The following is a 14,915-nucleotide window of genomic DNA, read 5'->3' as shown; positions in this document are numbered from 1 at the left end:
AAAGCCAAGACACTCTGGCAAAACAAACAAACAAACAAACAAACAAAAAATCTAAATGAAAGATCTCTGCGAGTGAGATCCCAGTCGAAAGAATGGGCCATCAAAGAAGGAGATATCTTTCTCTGAAGGGAGGAGAGAACTTCCACTTTGACTATGACCTTGTCTCAATAAGATTGGATTTGGCAAACTCAAAAGGCTTCCAAAGCCTTGGAAACTCATGCAAGAGCCTAGGGAGATTTTTGACACCATAAACAAGAGTGTCAATGTGTTAAGTGAACAACAGGAGTCACTGTGCACTTACTTCTCATGTGGGATCTGTCCTTAATGTGTTGTCCAATGTGAAATAATGCTATAACTAGTACTGAAACAGTATTTTACACTTTGTGTTTCTGTGTGGGTGCAAACTGATGAAATCTTTACTTAATTTATACTAAATTGATCTTCTGTATATAAAGAGAATTGAAAATGAATCTTGATGTGAATGGAAGGGGAGAGGGAGCCGGAGATGGGAGGGTTGTGGGTGGGAGGGAAGTTCTGGGGGAAAAAGCCATTGTAATCCAAAAGCTGTACTTTGGAAATTTATATTTACTAAATAAATGTTTTAAAAAAAGAAATGAAACAAATGGAAAGGACAATTAGAGTGTTTCAAAAACAGCTAAAAGATATGAAATTGAGGGAATAAAATTCTCTCTAGATTGTGATTATGATTATTATTCAGTTTTATTCTGCATATGATGGGGAATGCTTAATGATTGCCTTTGTGGTTATCTCACTAGAGAAGTTAGCCAGAATGTTAACCAAATGAAAATTAATTCATCCATTTGTAAAGATAAAGAAAGGAATGTTCAATCCACTGGCTTATTATTAAAAATTAGAGAAGATCTTTGTGACATGATGTAATTAAATAAACATTTAGCATATGGAAAATATAAAAATATGATTGCAGATGTTAAAGTAGCCGAACCAGTAATAATATGTACCATTAATATGTTATTAATTTCAAATCATCTTTGAGCATAACCAAGTTTTTAATGATAGAGGTTGGTAAAGCTTTCCAGACAGAAATCATTTTGCATTTAATGAGCAGTAAATTGGTGGAATTGAACAGAATTGACAGAGACCTTTCATCTGGAGATACACATGATTTCCATTTGTGAATAAGGGAGTGCTCCCCAATGCAGAGTAAACATGTCAGTGTGGTTAAGTTATAATGTTATAGTGAACATTTTGATAATGTGAGAACCTGAACTACACATTGAAATTAATATACTAACACCATAGTCTCTTCACTGCGTTTTTAATCTCCTTGTTTCTTAGAGTGTAAATGGCTGGATTTAGGAGAGGTGTTATAACTGCATAGAATACAGCAAGAAACTTGTCCACCCAGGTGATGTTCACTGGCCACAGATAGATGAAGATACAGGGTCCAAAGAATAATACCACCACTGTGATGTGGGCAGTGCAGGTGGAGAGAGCTTTGGATGCCCCATCCTTAGATTGGAGTTTGACAGTAAAAAGAATATGAGAGTAAGAGATCATTAGCAGAATGAAGCAGACGGTTGCCAGTACCCCACTGTCTGCATTTATCAACATTTCTAGAATATAGGTGTCCATGCAGGCTAGCTTGATCACCAACGGGATATCACAGAAAAAGCTATCTAATTCTCTTGGTCCACAGAAGGGAAGCTTTAGAATAATAAGTAGTTGGCTTATTGAATGAACAAAGCCAACAACCCATGATGTAATTACTAACCCAATGCACATATGTCTGTTCATGATGCTGGAGTAATGCAGAGGTTTACAGATGGCTACATAGCGATCATACGCCATTGACACAAGCAGTACCATCTCACCCCCTCCAAAGAAGTGTCCAAAGAAAATCTGACACATGCACTCTCCAAAGGAGATTGTCTTGTTTTCCTTGAGAAAGTCTGTGATCATTTTAGGAGTGGTGACTGAGGAAAGGCAGAAGTCAATGAAGGAGAGATTGGCCAACAAAAAGTACATTGGAGAATGGAGATGAAGGTCAGTGATGACTATTAGCACAATGAAGATATTTCCTAAAATGGTGGTCAAATAAAGTGTAGAAAATATCACAAGGAGGAAGGCCTGAAGCTCCCGTGATTCACAAAGCCAAAGAATAATGAATTCTGACACCACAGATTGGTTTGCCTTTTCCATTTGTTTCAGTTCTAAATTCATCTGAAGCAAAAAACAAGGCAGTAAATTTTCTAAACAAACAGTACAAAAATTAACAGGATTTCTTAAACATTACTAATGAAAGAGAATACCAGTATAATCATGATCCAAACAAAGTTTAGACTTATCTTGTAAAGTTTAACATTCACACATTCTATGGCCCAGAAATTGCACTCTTACATATCCCAAGATAACTCATATATATATATATATATATATATATGCATATGAATATACATACATATACACAGGGAGAAATTTATAATAATTTCAATTAAAAAAATCATACAATGATTTGTTTTTGTTCTAAAACAAAAGAAGTACACCCTTAAAAATGATAGAGATGATACAGAATTGCTTTAGTAAAGTGTAACAATGAAAGAAAAATGTTCAAATGGTTTATTTTTGTCAGGTGTAAAGTAATAGAAGAATTACTTTGCAAAAACTTGTATAGGTGATGAAGTGCAAAGAGAAGATGAGAGATATCAATAATCTCAAGTAAAGGGAGGACTGCAATAGGCATGAGGATGAGCACATAAGCATATGAGCACCCTCCAAGTTGTTTAGTTCTGTATTTGTATGGCATCAACATATTTTCTTAGATATAATCTTATTACAGAATAATACAAACACACAAAAAATGAACCTGAAAAAATGATGAAATCAGACTACAAATCAAGAATTATGGTCAATTCAATACTGTGGACCTGAGATAAAAGACCAATTTGCTTAAAAGAGACCTTTTGGGGCCGGCACTGTGGTGCAGCGGGTTAACACCCTGGCCTGAAGCGCTGGCATCCCATATGGATGCCAGTTCGAGACCTGGCTGCTCCACTTCTGATCCAGCTCTCTGTTATGGCCTGGGAAAGTAGTAGAAGATGGCCCAAGTCCTTGGGTCCCTGCACCTGCATGGGAGATCCAGAAGAAGCTCCTGGCTCCTGGCTTTGGATTGGTGCACCTCCGGCCATTGTGGCCAATTGGGGAGTGAACCACTGGATAAAAGACCTCTCTTTCTCTCTCTTCCTCTCCTCTCTCTGTAACTCTTTCAAATAAATAAATAAAAAATTTTTAAAATATAATAAAAAGACCTTTTTTAGAGGATTATATGGTATAAAAGCAGTTCCAATATTTAAATTAAAAATGTTAGGTGTGGGCATTTGACACAGTGGTTGACACTGCTGGGAATGCCTACGTCCCATATTGGAGTGACTGGGTGTGAATCCCGGCTCTGATTCTGATTCTAGCTTCCTGCTAATGTACATCTTGGAGGCAGCAGATGATTGCTCAGATAGCGGGGTTCCTGCTACCCACATGAGAGACCTGGATTGTATTCTTGATTCCTGGCTTTGGCCTGCCCCAGCTCTCTGTTTCAGGTATTTAGGGAGTGAGGCAGCAGATGGGAAATCTGTCTCTTTTTGCCTTTAAAATGAATACAAATGAATTTTAACACTATTAGAATATATTTAGCACATTATTGAAGATCAATAATTTCATTAATGAATTTACATATATGTAGTAAAAAATTAAAGTAGAAGTATTAACAAAAGTTTTGAAAAAAAATGACATTGCCAGGGGATTCCAATACAATCCCATCAAGGTGGCATGTACCAATGCCATCTCACTAGTCCAAGTGATCAATTTCAGTTCACAGTTGATCACATTGCTAGGTCTAAGAGTCAAAGGGATCACACAAACAAGACTAGTGTCTGCGAATACTAACTGATAGAATCAAAAAGGGAGAGAACGATCCATTATGGGAAGTGGGAGACACAGCAGACTCATAGAATAGCAGATGTCCTAAATAGCACTCTGGCCTCAGAATCAGCCCTTAAGGCATTCAGATCTGGATGAAAAGCCCATGAGAGTATTTTAGGCATGGAAAGCCAAGACACTCTGGGAAGAAGAAGAAGAAGAAGAAGAAGAAGAAGGAGGAGGAGGAGGAGGAGGAGGAGGAGGAGGAGGAGGAGGAGGAGGAGGAGGAGGAGGAGGAGAAGAAGAAGAAGAAGAAGAAGACCTAAATGAAAGATCTCTGCGAGTGAGATCCCAGTGGAAAGAACAGGGCCATCAAAGAAGGAGGTGCATTTCTCTGAAGGGAGGAGAGAACTTCCACTTTGACTATGATCCTGTCAGAATAAGATCAAAGTCGGCAAACCCTAAAGGCTTCCATAGCCTTGGCAACTCATGACTAGAGCCTAGGAAGATTACTGACACCATAAACAAGAGTGTCAAATTGTTAAATCAACAACAGGAGTCACTGTGTACTTACATCTCATGTTGGATTTGTCCTTAATGTGTTGTCCAATGTGAAGTAATGCTATAACTAGTACTGAAACAGTATTTTTATACTTTGTATTTCTGTGTGGGTGCAAACTGATGAAATCCTTACTTAGTATATACTGAATTGATCTTCCGTATATAAAGATAATTGAAAATGAAAAAAAAAACCACTTCGTTTTAAATTGGACATTGCATAGAAAATTAATCAATTTTTAAAAAATATCATGTAGGATCTTTGTCCTTAATGTGCTGTACATTGTGATTTAATGCTATAACTAGTACTCCAACAATATTTTTCACTTTGTGTTACTATATAGGTGCAAACTGTTGAAATATTTACTTAATATATACTAAACTGATCTTCTGTATATAAAGAGAATTGAAAATGAATCTTGATGTGAATGGAAGGGGAGAGGGAGCGGGAAAGGGGAGGGTTGCGGGTGAGAGGGAAGTTTGGGGTTGGGGAAGCCATTGTAATCCATAAGCTGTACTTTGGAAATTTAGATTCATTAAAATTAGATTCATAAAAGTTTTTTTAAAAAAGAAAAAAAATGACATAGTAAACTAATTATAGTAAGATAAGCCAGTTAAAAAAAGAAGGGGACTGGGGCTGGCACTGTGGCATAGTATGTTAAGTCTCTACCAGTTTGAGTCCCAAACTGCTCTACTTTCGATCCAGCTCACTGCTAGTGCTCCTGGGAAAGCAGCGGAAGATGACCCAAGTCCTTGGGCCACTGCACCCACATGGGAGGCCTGAAGGAAGCTCCTGGCTCCTGTCTTATCCTGGCCCAGCCCTGTCTGTTGGCTATTTGGGAAGTGAACCAGTAGACGGAAGACTTTTCTCTGTCTCTCCCTCTCTCTGCCTGTAACTCTACCTCTCAATTAAATAAATAAAATATTTAAAAACAAATTAAAAAAACCAAGATGAATTCTGAGGAAAATATCTAGAAATATCTGCATGTATTAAAATGAACTGAAGTCTGTGACACAAATTGGGAAGATGGACTGAGCATCAAGTTACTTGGGAAAAAGATTTTCATGTTAGGAATGAGAAGTCCATTGCTGCCGCTGACTCTTGCTGCACATTTGCAGGATTCTATGACTCCTTGCATTTCCAGTATCCACACAGGAAGCTATTTGCACTAACCCTCCCTGTCCTAGACACAGAAGCCAAGGGACATTGATGTTCTCTTCACCATCAGTGCTGGGAAGAGTTTCTTTTCCAATGTCACAGTAAATGACAGCTAGGAGCTAATTAGATTACATGCAAGTTATTGCCATTTTGTCTTACTGACTCATATTTGCTGTTTAAATCAGCTCCTTTAGAAACCTAATTCTGTCCTGCTGGATGATGAACGTATGCTCTTCATGCTCAGACTCTCTCTTTGTTCTCTGCCCCCATCCCACCCCACCCCCCTCTCTCTCCTCTCTTTCTTCTTCCTGCTCTCTACTTCCTCTTCCGTTTCACCTTCCCCTCTTTCCTTTTCATTCTTCACCCCTCCCCCTCCTTTTGCTCCTCCTCTTACAATTGGGTCTCAGCCTTTGTCACAGTATATCAGTTACTATTCCCTAATCATGGGTATTCATAGCCCTCTATCGAATCTGAGAATCTGCCAGAAAGTATTTTTCCAATATGCTATATACTTTTAATCACTTTTCATAAAAATAGCAATTAGATTAATTTTACAAGTGAAATAGACACTTCAACAAAATACACATGCTCAAAGTAACAGTTAATCACAGATCTACTCAAATTAGGTTCCGGAATGAATGCTTGTTTAGAGAAGAATTAAATTGTTTGAGAATGAATGCAATTTCTACAAATCATGAAAAAATAATGAATGCTTTCAATAATACATGTGCTATGAAGAGATAATTGATATAAGAATAAACAAATGACCAAATATGTGTATGAAACATACTCAATGTATCTATAGTAATTCTTACTATTGTCTTTGACAGTAAGTGCTCCAAATTTTCTCCTTAAGTTGTCGGGGCTGACCTTGACATGTAAAGTTGAAATATCATTGATATTTAAGGTCAACAGTGTGTTCAAATACCAGATATGTAAATAAATACAAAATCAGAAAGTATTATATGTAGCAGGGGACTTTTTTCTTATGAAATAAATAAGAGTTCAGATGAAAACCTGATAGATTCTAGTTATGCCAAAATTATAAAATCTTATCCCGGATCTGGTGCCGAGCACAGCAGGTAGAGCCGCTGTCTGCAGCGCCCACTTCCCACATGGGCGCTGGTTTGAGACCCAGCTGTTCTACTTCTGATCCAGCTCTCTGCTATGGCCTGGGAAAGCAGTAGAAGATGGCCCGAGTCCTTGGGTCCCTGCACCCATGTGGGAGACCTGGAAGAAGCTCCTAGCTCCTGGTTTCAGATTGGCGCATCTCCGGCCTTTGTGGCCAACTGGGGCGTGAACCAGTGGATGGAAGACCTCTCTCTCTCTCTCTCTGACTCTCTCTAACTCTACCTCTCAAATAAATTAATGAATTAAAAATTACTCCTACCTTCTCACCTTATTATTTTGTTTAAAATTGCATTATTTTAGTTCAATTACAGCAGAGAAATTTTTACTACTAAAATAATTCCTATTAAGAGCAATATTAATAATATAATTAATTTTAAGCATATCTTATGTAGGAGAGATAAATATTCAGACTCCAACAGTGTGTATGAAATCAAATGACTTACAGCTGCACTCATGAGCATAAGGATACACGCCAAATCACTGTCAATCTTATTAACTTTGTGGTTTATAGTTTCTTGGTATTTTAATCCACTTTTTGGACCCGTGATTCTAACTCAACACTGTGCTATTTTCTGTAGGGTAATAGATATGAAATATAGGATTTTATATGCTAATAAGTTTAAATAATTTTTAAATAAAAAAACTTCATTGGAAATAGCAAAAATAAAAAAGCAACACTCACCAAAGAGAATAACAATTTGGGAAAGGAATGAGACATAGAGACCATTCTCATGTTTCATTTATGAGCTACTGATTTCAAGATCAGTTGAAAACCAAGTCTCTGCATTTGGTCTCTCTGGATATCTCCCATGTGGTAGAAACTTTCACTTGCATTGTGTAATTTAATCTTCATAATAACTTCATGAAGTGATCTCATTGTGAGGTGGCCTCTCAGGGTAACCTTTTAGGAGTCTCGGAGCTGAGAAGTAGCGTGACTAAGACTGGGATATATCCCAGCATTCTCTCTTCCTATCCTCCTTCTATTAGCCCGCACTCTTGAAATTCAGTTCCAAGAGCATAGTTCCATTTCCATGGTAACCACGGATTTTTAAAGCCTTTGGGAGTTTTTGCCCCATATGTTCTATTTGGTTTCTTGCTGCTCTTATTGATAATCAAATTTCTCCTATTCAGAAATTTCTGTCCATTACAGTCACATATCAGTGCCTAAAACAGTCCCTTTGGATTTGTGAGAACAATTCTTCCTCAGCTGAGTCATCTAGGAAGCTGCAAACCAAAAAGAAAACATTGCCTTAGACTTTACAAAGTCCAGAGCCTCATGATATAGCTGAGGGACAATTTTTTATATTTATAGAAGCTACACAGACTTCCAAACCACGGCTTTCAGTATGTATGGAAAAATGCTCACAACATTAGAATTGTCTTAAATATAATGGGTGAAGGAAAATGAGGAACACATTAAGAAATCTGTAAATATTGCATCTTACCAGAGAGACATCATAGGTGACCAGATAGTTTTCCATGGATAAAGCATTGTCTACATTCTAACGAGAGCCTGAAATGAAATCATTATATGTCATCAAAATTGTTGGAGCAAAATGAATGCTACATTATCTGCAGTGACTGGTGTTCATGGGAGTGTGAGGCATATATTCACTGCAGAGTGGCCTCTAGGGTAGGAAATGTCCAAGATCCCTAAATCACACTCCTCTGGGACCTCATAGTTTCTGAGTGTCTCTGAGTGTCATCTAAGAGTGTATCTTACAGTCACAGGCAGATATAGTGAACATAGTGCTAAAGCTTCTGATGACGAAAATTAAGTACAGTTTGAGAACACTGATTTATTTAACTTTTTTGAAAGAAAAACATAATTCCACATCTGAGCTGCTACTTCACATCCCAGCAGAAGGCAGATGGCTTCTTTGAGTGGGCAATGGATGCCCAGTAGTGAGAGATGAAAGAAATCCAAGACTTGTCACAAAACAACCAACCTTGAGCTAGTGTATGATTTTAATGGAGAACAGAGAAAATGTCAAGGACAATATCTAGTCTAAGTTCCAAATGCCGCAGGTTTAACAATTTAAGTACTAATATGTTTATCAATATTTTTCTAAATAACAATGGAAGCCCACCTTTTATTTTCATTTACAAGCTATCATGTAAATTCACTTATAGTTCAAGATTCCAACACTTTAAAAGGGGCTTAAAATTTTTAAAAGGATATATGACAGTTTTCCTCTATTTCATTTTACCTATTACTTTTTTTTTCCACCAGAAATTGTATTTGTCTGCATGTTGGTGGATATTATTCTCATTCATTTCCCCTGTAATTGGTTGGAGGAGTTCTGCTTGGTTTTAATATGTAGCATATGGAATGGTGTGTCAATATCCAAGTTTGTTAAGATCTTTAATTCAATCTAATGACTTCATCTAGAGAAACTTTTAAGAGGGAGTTAAGAGGATAATAATTTAAAAATACTTCATTTCTGCTCATATGTAAAGAAATGCTTTTAAATTGTTCTTGTAACTCTTTAGGACTAGATGCCTGGGGTTTGAGAAGATAATGAACCCAGAGGTGAAGTTACTGCATTTGACATTAACCATGTGTGTACTGATGAATGTACTGGCCATCTAAAGTGAAGAGCAGGAAAAGGAAGGTCCTGGGTAATCAGACATAGCCTAGAAATATTTCTATATAAAAATATAGTTGCTTAAGTTCAGAGAAGGCAAATTTTAGAAAAAATATGGTAAATAAACTATTTAGGTTCCATTGTGTAGATATTCTATACAATGAATCTAAAATTCATTGATATATGATAACTACATTGAAAATAATCTGTAATATGGAGAGCTATCATTTATGCCTTCATATCAACTCCACATAGATCTTCAGGAAAGACTGACGTGGATGTAATGCTTCTTTCTGTTGTTCATTTACTTCTGTCCTAATTCTTTTTATTTTAAAGCTTTTTAAAATAAATATAAATTTCATAGGTACAATTTTTGGAATATAGCTGTTCTTCCCTCCATACCCGCCTTCCCACCCCTACTCATGTCCTACCTCCTACTCCCTCTCCCATCCCATTCTTTATTAAGATTCATTTTTAATTATCTTTATATACAGAAGACAAACTCTAAACTGAGTAAAGATTTCAACAGTTTGCACCCATACAGACACACAGAGTATAAAGTACTGTTTAAAGACAAGTTTGACTGTTAATTCGCATAGTACAACTCATTAAAAACAGAGGTCCTACATGGGGAGCAAGTGCACAGTGACTCCATTGTTGATTTAACAATTGACACTCTTATTTATGAAATCAGTGATCACCCGAGGCTCTTGACATGAGCTGTCAAAGCTATGGAAGCCTCTTGCATCCACAAACTCTGTCAGTATTTCAACAGGATTATAATCAAGTGGAAGTTCTCTCCTCCCTTCAGAGAAAGGTACCTCCTTTGATGGTCCCTTCTTTCCACTGGGATATCACTCACAGAGATCCTTCATGTAGGTCATTTTTCTGCCACAGTGTCTTGGCTTTCCATGCCTGAAATGCTCATGGCTTTTCAGCCAGATCTGAATGCCTTAAGGGCTGATACTGAGGCCAGAGTGCTGTTTAGGGAGTTTGGCATTCCATGAGTCTGCTGTGTGGCCTGTTTTCCATGTTGCATCATTTTCTCCTTTTTAATTCTATCTATTGCTTTTTTTAATTTATTTTTTTTAACTTTTATTTAATGAATATAAATTTCCAGTGTACAGCTTATGGATTACAATGGCTTCCCTCTCCCATAACTTCCCTCCCACCCGCAACCCTCCCCTCTCCCGCTCCCTCTCCCCTTCCATTCACATCAAGATTCATTTTCAATTCTCTTTATATACAGAAGATCAATTTAGTATAAAGATTTCAACAGTTTGCACCCACATAGAAACACAAAGTGAAACATACTGTTTGAGTACTAGTTATAGCATTAAATCACAATGTACAGCACATTAAGGACAGAGAACCCACATGAGGAGCAAGTGCACAGTGACTCCTGTTGTTGACCCAACCAATTGACACTCTAGTTTATGGTGCCAGTAACCACCCTAGGCTGTCGTCATGAGTTGCCAAGGCTATGGAAGCCTTCCAAGTTTGCCAACTCTGATCATATTTAGACAAGGTCATAAAAGACAGGGTGAGGATAGTAACCAATGATCCTAAGAGTGGCATTAACCAGGTCTGAACAATTATACAGCATTAAGTGGGGAAGAGGACCATCAGTACACACAGGTTGGGAGTAGAGCCATTGGTGGTAGAGTAGAGGTTATGATTACAAAGGAATGAGGCCCAAGTACGCTAGACAGGGTCTAGAACAAAGGACAGAGTCATTATTAGGGGAGCTAAGAAAGGTGCTGTCTAAGCTACAATTAAGTTTTCTGCTTGAGAGGCAAATAGAACCTGACAGAAAGGGCCTGGTAATAATCTGGTGGGCTTTAGGCCTTGTAAGTTAAGAGGCCCAGACCTATCTATCTCTTCATATAGGGTATATCCTAAGGGAGGTGTGAACCTCATAGGGGAAGGCACTCTGTTGACTTTCATTACTTGGCTGGCCTGGGAGGAGAGCTGGCCAGGTAAAGGCAGGTGGCATCTCTAACAAATTTACAGTTCTGCCTGCAATGTTGCTGACCCTACTTGGCCGTCCCCTCAACTGCAGTGGTCACTTTGGAAGTTGGGCTGAGTGAAGGGCTTTTCAGCTTAGAGCCAGTAAGATCTGTGGCTCTGACCTGGGCATCCTTCGACTCCAGGGCAGGTCCATTTCCAGTGATCCAACTCTTGGCAGAGCTGCCAGGGCTCTTCACAAGTTGACTTCTGCTGAAGCCCAGGCTTACCACATTGAAAGCCACTGCAGTGGACTGGCCTGTTGGGTCTCCTTGAGGGCAGATCACTGTACAGATCAGCCATTAATAGGCCTGCCACCCATTGCTTCTGATGCCTAGCTTTCTTTTCCTCCTGGTTTGTGTTAAAGCAGACCAGAGGATGCAAGTCAAGGGAGTGCCCGTGTCCCATCTCTAATCTTCGGTGGCCTGAACTAGAAGTCTATAGTCACAGGCATGTTCTGTAGTAGTTTTTCTAAGGTAGACAATGCGCATGAGGAAAATTATATTCTCACTTTAAGACTTTCTTTCCCTTTGGTCTGAAAGGGAGGTTTTTTCTACTTACTGTATACTTCGCTGATGGCAAAGTAAATCTAGCTATGAGATTATTATTTAAGTTCTTATTTTGGCTATGCTATTACAGAAAAATGTTAGCCATCTCTTTTATAAGGTCTAAAGATTAAATTGTGCGTCCTACAGATTCCTTTATAATAGAATTAGGTTCCTACCTTGAGGAGAATAGAGAAATGAAAGAACAAGTTGGGCTTAGAATAGATAAATGAGGGAGCAAGTCCTAGATCGCTTGCTGACAATAGCAATATTACATGAATGTATAGCAAATAGTTTCAACCATTAGATAACAACTTAAGAAAACATTTACCAGAAGGTCTAATGCCTTCTATAAATTTTAAGAATCATGTATTTGAAAACACCTCTTAAATATCTAACATGGTGTAGTTTGTTTAGCCAGTAAACTTAAGCACAAACATATAAAATGTTTTTAGTTTCTTTCTACCAACAAGTTTAAAACATATGATACACAGATTCAGGTCACACGAATTAAAATGTATCTTTGATTGATTTTAGCAGCTTAAATTTATGGACAATCTAATCTATAAGCCAATTAAAATAAAACTCTTAATAAAATTTTCCCACGTGGACATACAATATGTACACACATATAACATAGCATAGTAGACCAATATAGCAATTTTAATAATAGCTTTTAAAATCTTTAACTCTTTTTGTAGATTGCCAATTGATTTGAATTGCTTTTTGTTTTTAGTAACCTCAGTTAACCATACTTCCTCTCAGTTGGTACTGTTAATACATTATTGGCTTCATCTGTTTACAGAGCCATCCCAAAGTACTGAATACAATAGAAGTGGCTGGAAAAAGTCCATAGGAACCTATAGGAGGACAGCTAAACACAGAACCAACAACGCTTTAGTTTTATGAGCAGCAAATCATATATAACTGTGGATGACAAAAGACTTTAAGTTGCCATGTTTAAAATGATAAACTCATCAACCAACAAGAGGCACTTGCTTACTTCACAGTATTTTTGAAAGCACCTGTAACATTTTACAAGTATTTAACTCTTTAGGCCTCTGGGGCTTTCTCATTAAGATAACTATCATGTCTAGTAACACAAGATCATTAGACTTTTTAATTCTCAAACATTTGTATTAATAGCATTTTCCATTATAGAAACTTAAAATTTGGTACCACATCACATCTTGACAGTACTTCTAATATAATCCAAATAGCCTGATTAGTTGGTGTCTCTATATGATGAGAGACATAGGTCCTTCGATTTTTTCAGTTGGGCCCAAACTGGAAAAACCAAAGTCCAAGATTTACTGGAAATTTTAGAGTCCAGATTATTTGAAACTTTGATTTTTTGAATGCCTGTCAAGAATGTCAAGAAGGCTCAAAATCCAAAATATCTGTTTGAAATAAAATTCCTTAAAATCATGATACATTATAGACCAAATTTGATCATTGTTACAAGGTGATTATTCAAATCTTTGAAAATAAGCACATATTTAAATAACCCATAGCTCTTAATAAAAATTCAGCTGTTTTTGAACAATTAGAATTTAACAGACATCAAGAGAACATAATAGATTACTTTAACACATTGCTTTAACAGAGCATCAGAGTTTAATTCTATGTCAAAGAGAAATTAAGCTTCCTGTGATCTTTTGCTGTGAGGTTTTCTTCCTTTACCTTCTTTCATATTGATGACCATGTTTCTGTGTTTCTGTGTGTAACACATCTTTAAGCATCTTTTGCAGGGCAGGATGGGTGGTGAGAAATTCTTTCAATTTCTGTTTGCTATGAAAAGTCTTAACTTCACCTTCATTCACAAATGAGAGCTTTGCAGGATATAGTAATCTGGGCTGGCAGTTTTTCTCTCTTAGTACCTGGGCTATGTCTCGCCATTCCCTTCTAGCTTACTGTAGGGTTTCTGATGAGAAGTCTGCTGTGAGTCTAATTGGAGATCCTCTGAGAGTAGTCTGACTTTTCTCTCTTGCACATTTTAGAATCTTTTCTTTATGTTTCACTGTGGTGAGTTTGATTACAACATGTCGTGGTGAGGATCTCTTTTGGTCATGTTTATTAGGGGTTCTATAAGCTTCCTGTACTAAGATGCCTCTGTCCTTCTCCAAACCTGGGAAATTTTCTGCTAGTATCTCACTGAAAATGCCTTCTAATCCCTTCTCCCTCTCCATGCCTTCAGGAACTCCCAGAACCCGAATGTTAGGTTTCTTAATAGTATCCTGTAGATTTCCGACAATATTTTTTAGATTTCTAATTTCCTCTTCTTTTCTTTGGTTTGCCTGTTTCCTTTCCTGTTCTCTGTCTTCTAATTCCGATATTCTCTCTTCTGCTTTGCCCATTCTGTTTTTAAGGCTCTCTAATGTGTTTGTCATTTGATCTATTGAATTCTTCATTTCATTATGATTTCTCGTCACTATCACAGTTTCTTGCTCTACTAGTTGTTTCATTTCATTTTGATTCCTCCTTAATATTTCATTTTCGCGGGAGAGATTTTCTATCTTGTCCATTAAGGATTTTTGTAATTCAATAATTTGTTTTTGAGAACTTCTTAATGTTCTTATCAAGTTTTTGATATCTGCTTCTTGCATTTCTTCTCATCATCTTCATAATCTTGAATTGGGATGTCTTTTCCATTTGGGGGTGTCATAGTGTCTTCCTTGTTCTTGTTACCTCGGTTTTTGCGTTTGTTGTTTGGCATGTTGGAGATATTTGGTTTCTTCACTGTGGTGTTTTTTCTTGTTACACTATGGCTCTATATTAAGTGGACTGTCTGCTTTCGGTGGAGCCTTAGAGGCTTGAGATGAGTGTGGACTGAGAGCTGTGTTTGGTTCCTCAGGGTTGAGGTTGTGTCAAAGATGACACTCCCAGGTTAGGCGTGGTAAATCTATTTTCCTTTCTTCCTTCCTTCCTTCCTTCCTTCGGGAAGTAATTCCGCACAGCTGAACATAATTGGAGGTATTAGCAGGCGAATGATATACCCACAGGAGCCAGAGATCGGAAGCTCTTTCCCAAGGACCA

General features: G+C 37.5%; 1 protein-coding gene across 1 annotated transcript; it reads right to left on the bottom strand.

The window, feature by feature from the left end:
- Window positions 1-1,269: 1,269 nt before the first annotated feature.
- On the bottom strand, window positions 1,270-2,184 carry LOC133769504 (olfactory receptor 4K3-like). The gene has a single exon (XM_062204718.1). It carries the CDS (start codon window positions 2,179-2,181, stop codon window positions 1,270-1,272), a length of 912 nt encoding a protein of 303 aa, XP_062060702.1. The 5' UTR covers window positions 2,182-2,184.
- Window positions 2,185-14,915: the final 12,731 nt, after the last annotated feature.

This window comes from Lepus europaeus, chromosome 11 (assembly GCF_033115175.1).
Source record: "Lepus europaeus isolate LE1 chromosome 11, mLepTim1.pri, whole genome shotgun sequence".
In the NCBI taxonomy this organism is placed as follows: Eukaryota; Metazoa; Chordata; class Mammalia; order Lagomorpha; family Leporidae; genus Lepus; species Lepus europaeus.
Note: the sequence above shows the minus strand (reverse complement) of the source record. Positions and strands in the feature narration are given on the sequence as shown.

Coding starts and splice junctions, on each gene's coding strand:
- LOC133769504 (XM_062204718.1), bottom strand. CDS start 2,181: ATGGAAAAGGCAAACCAATCTGTGGTGTCAGAATTCATTATTCTTTGG.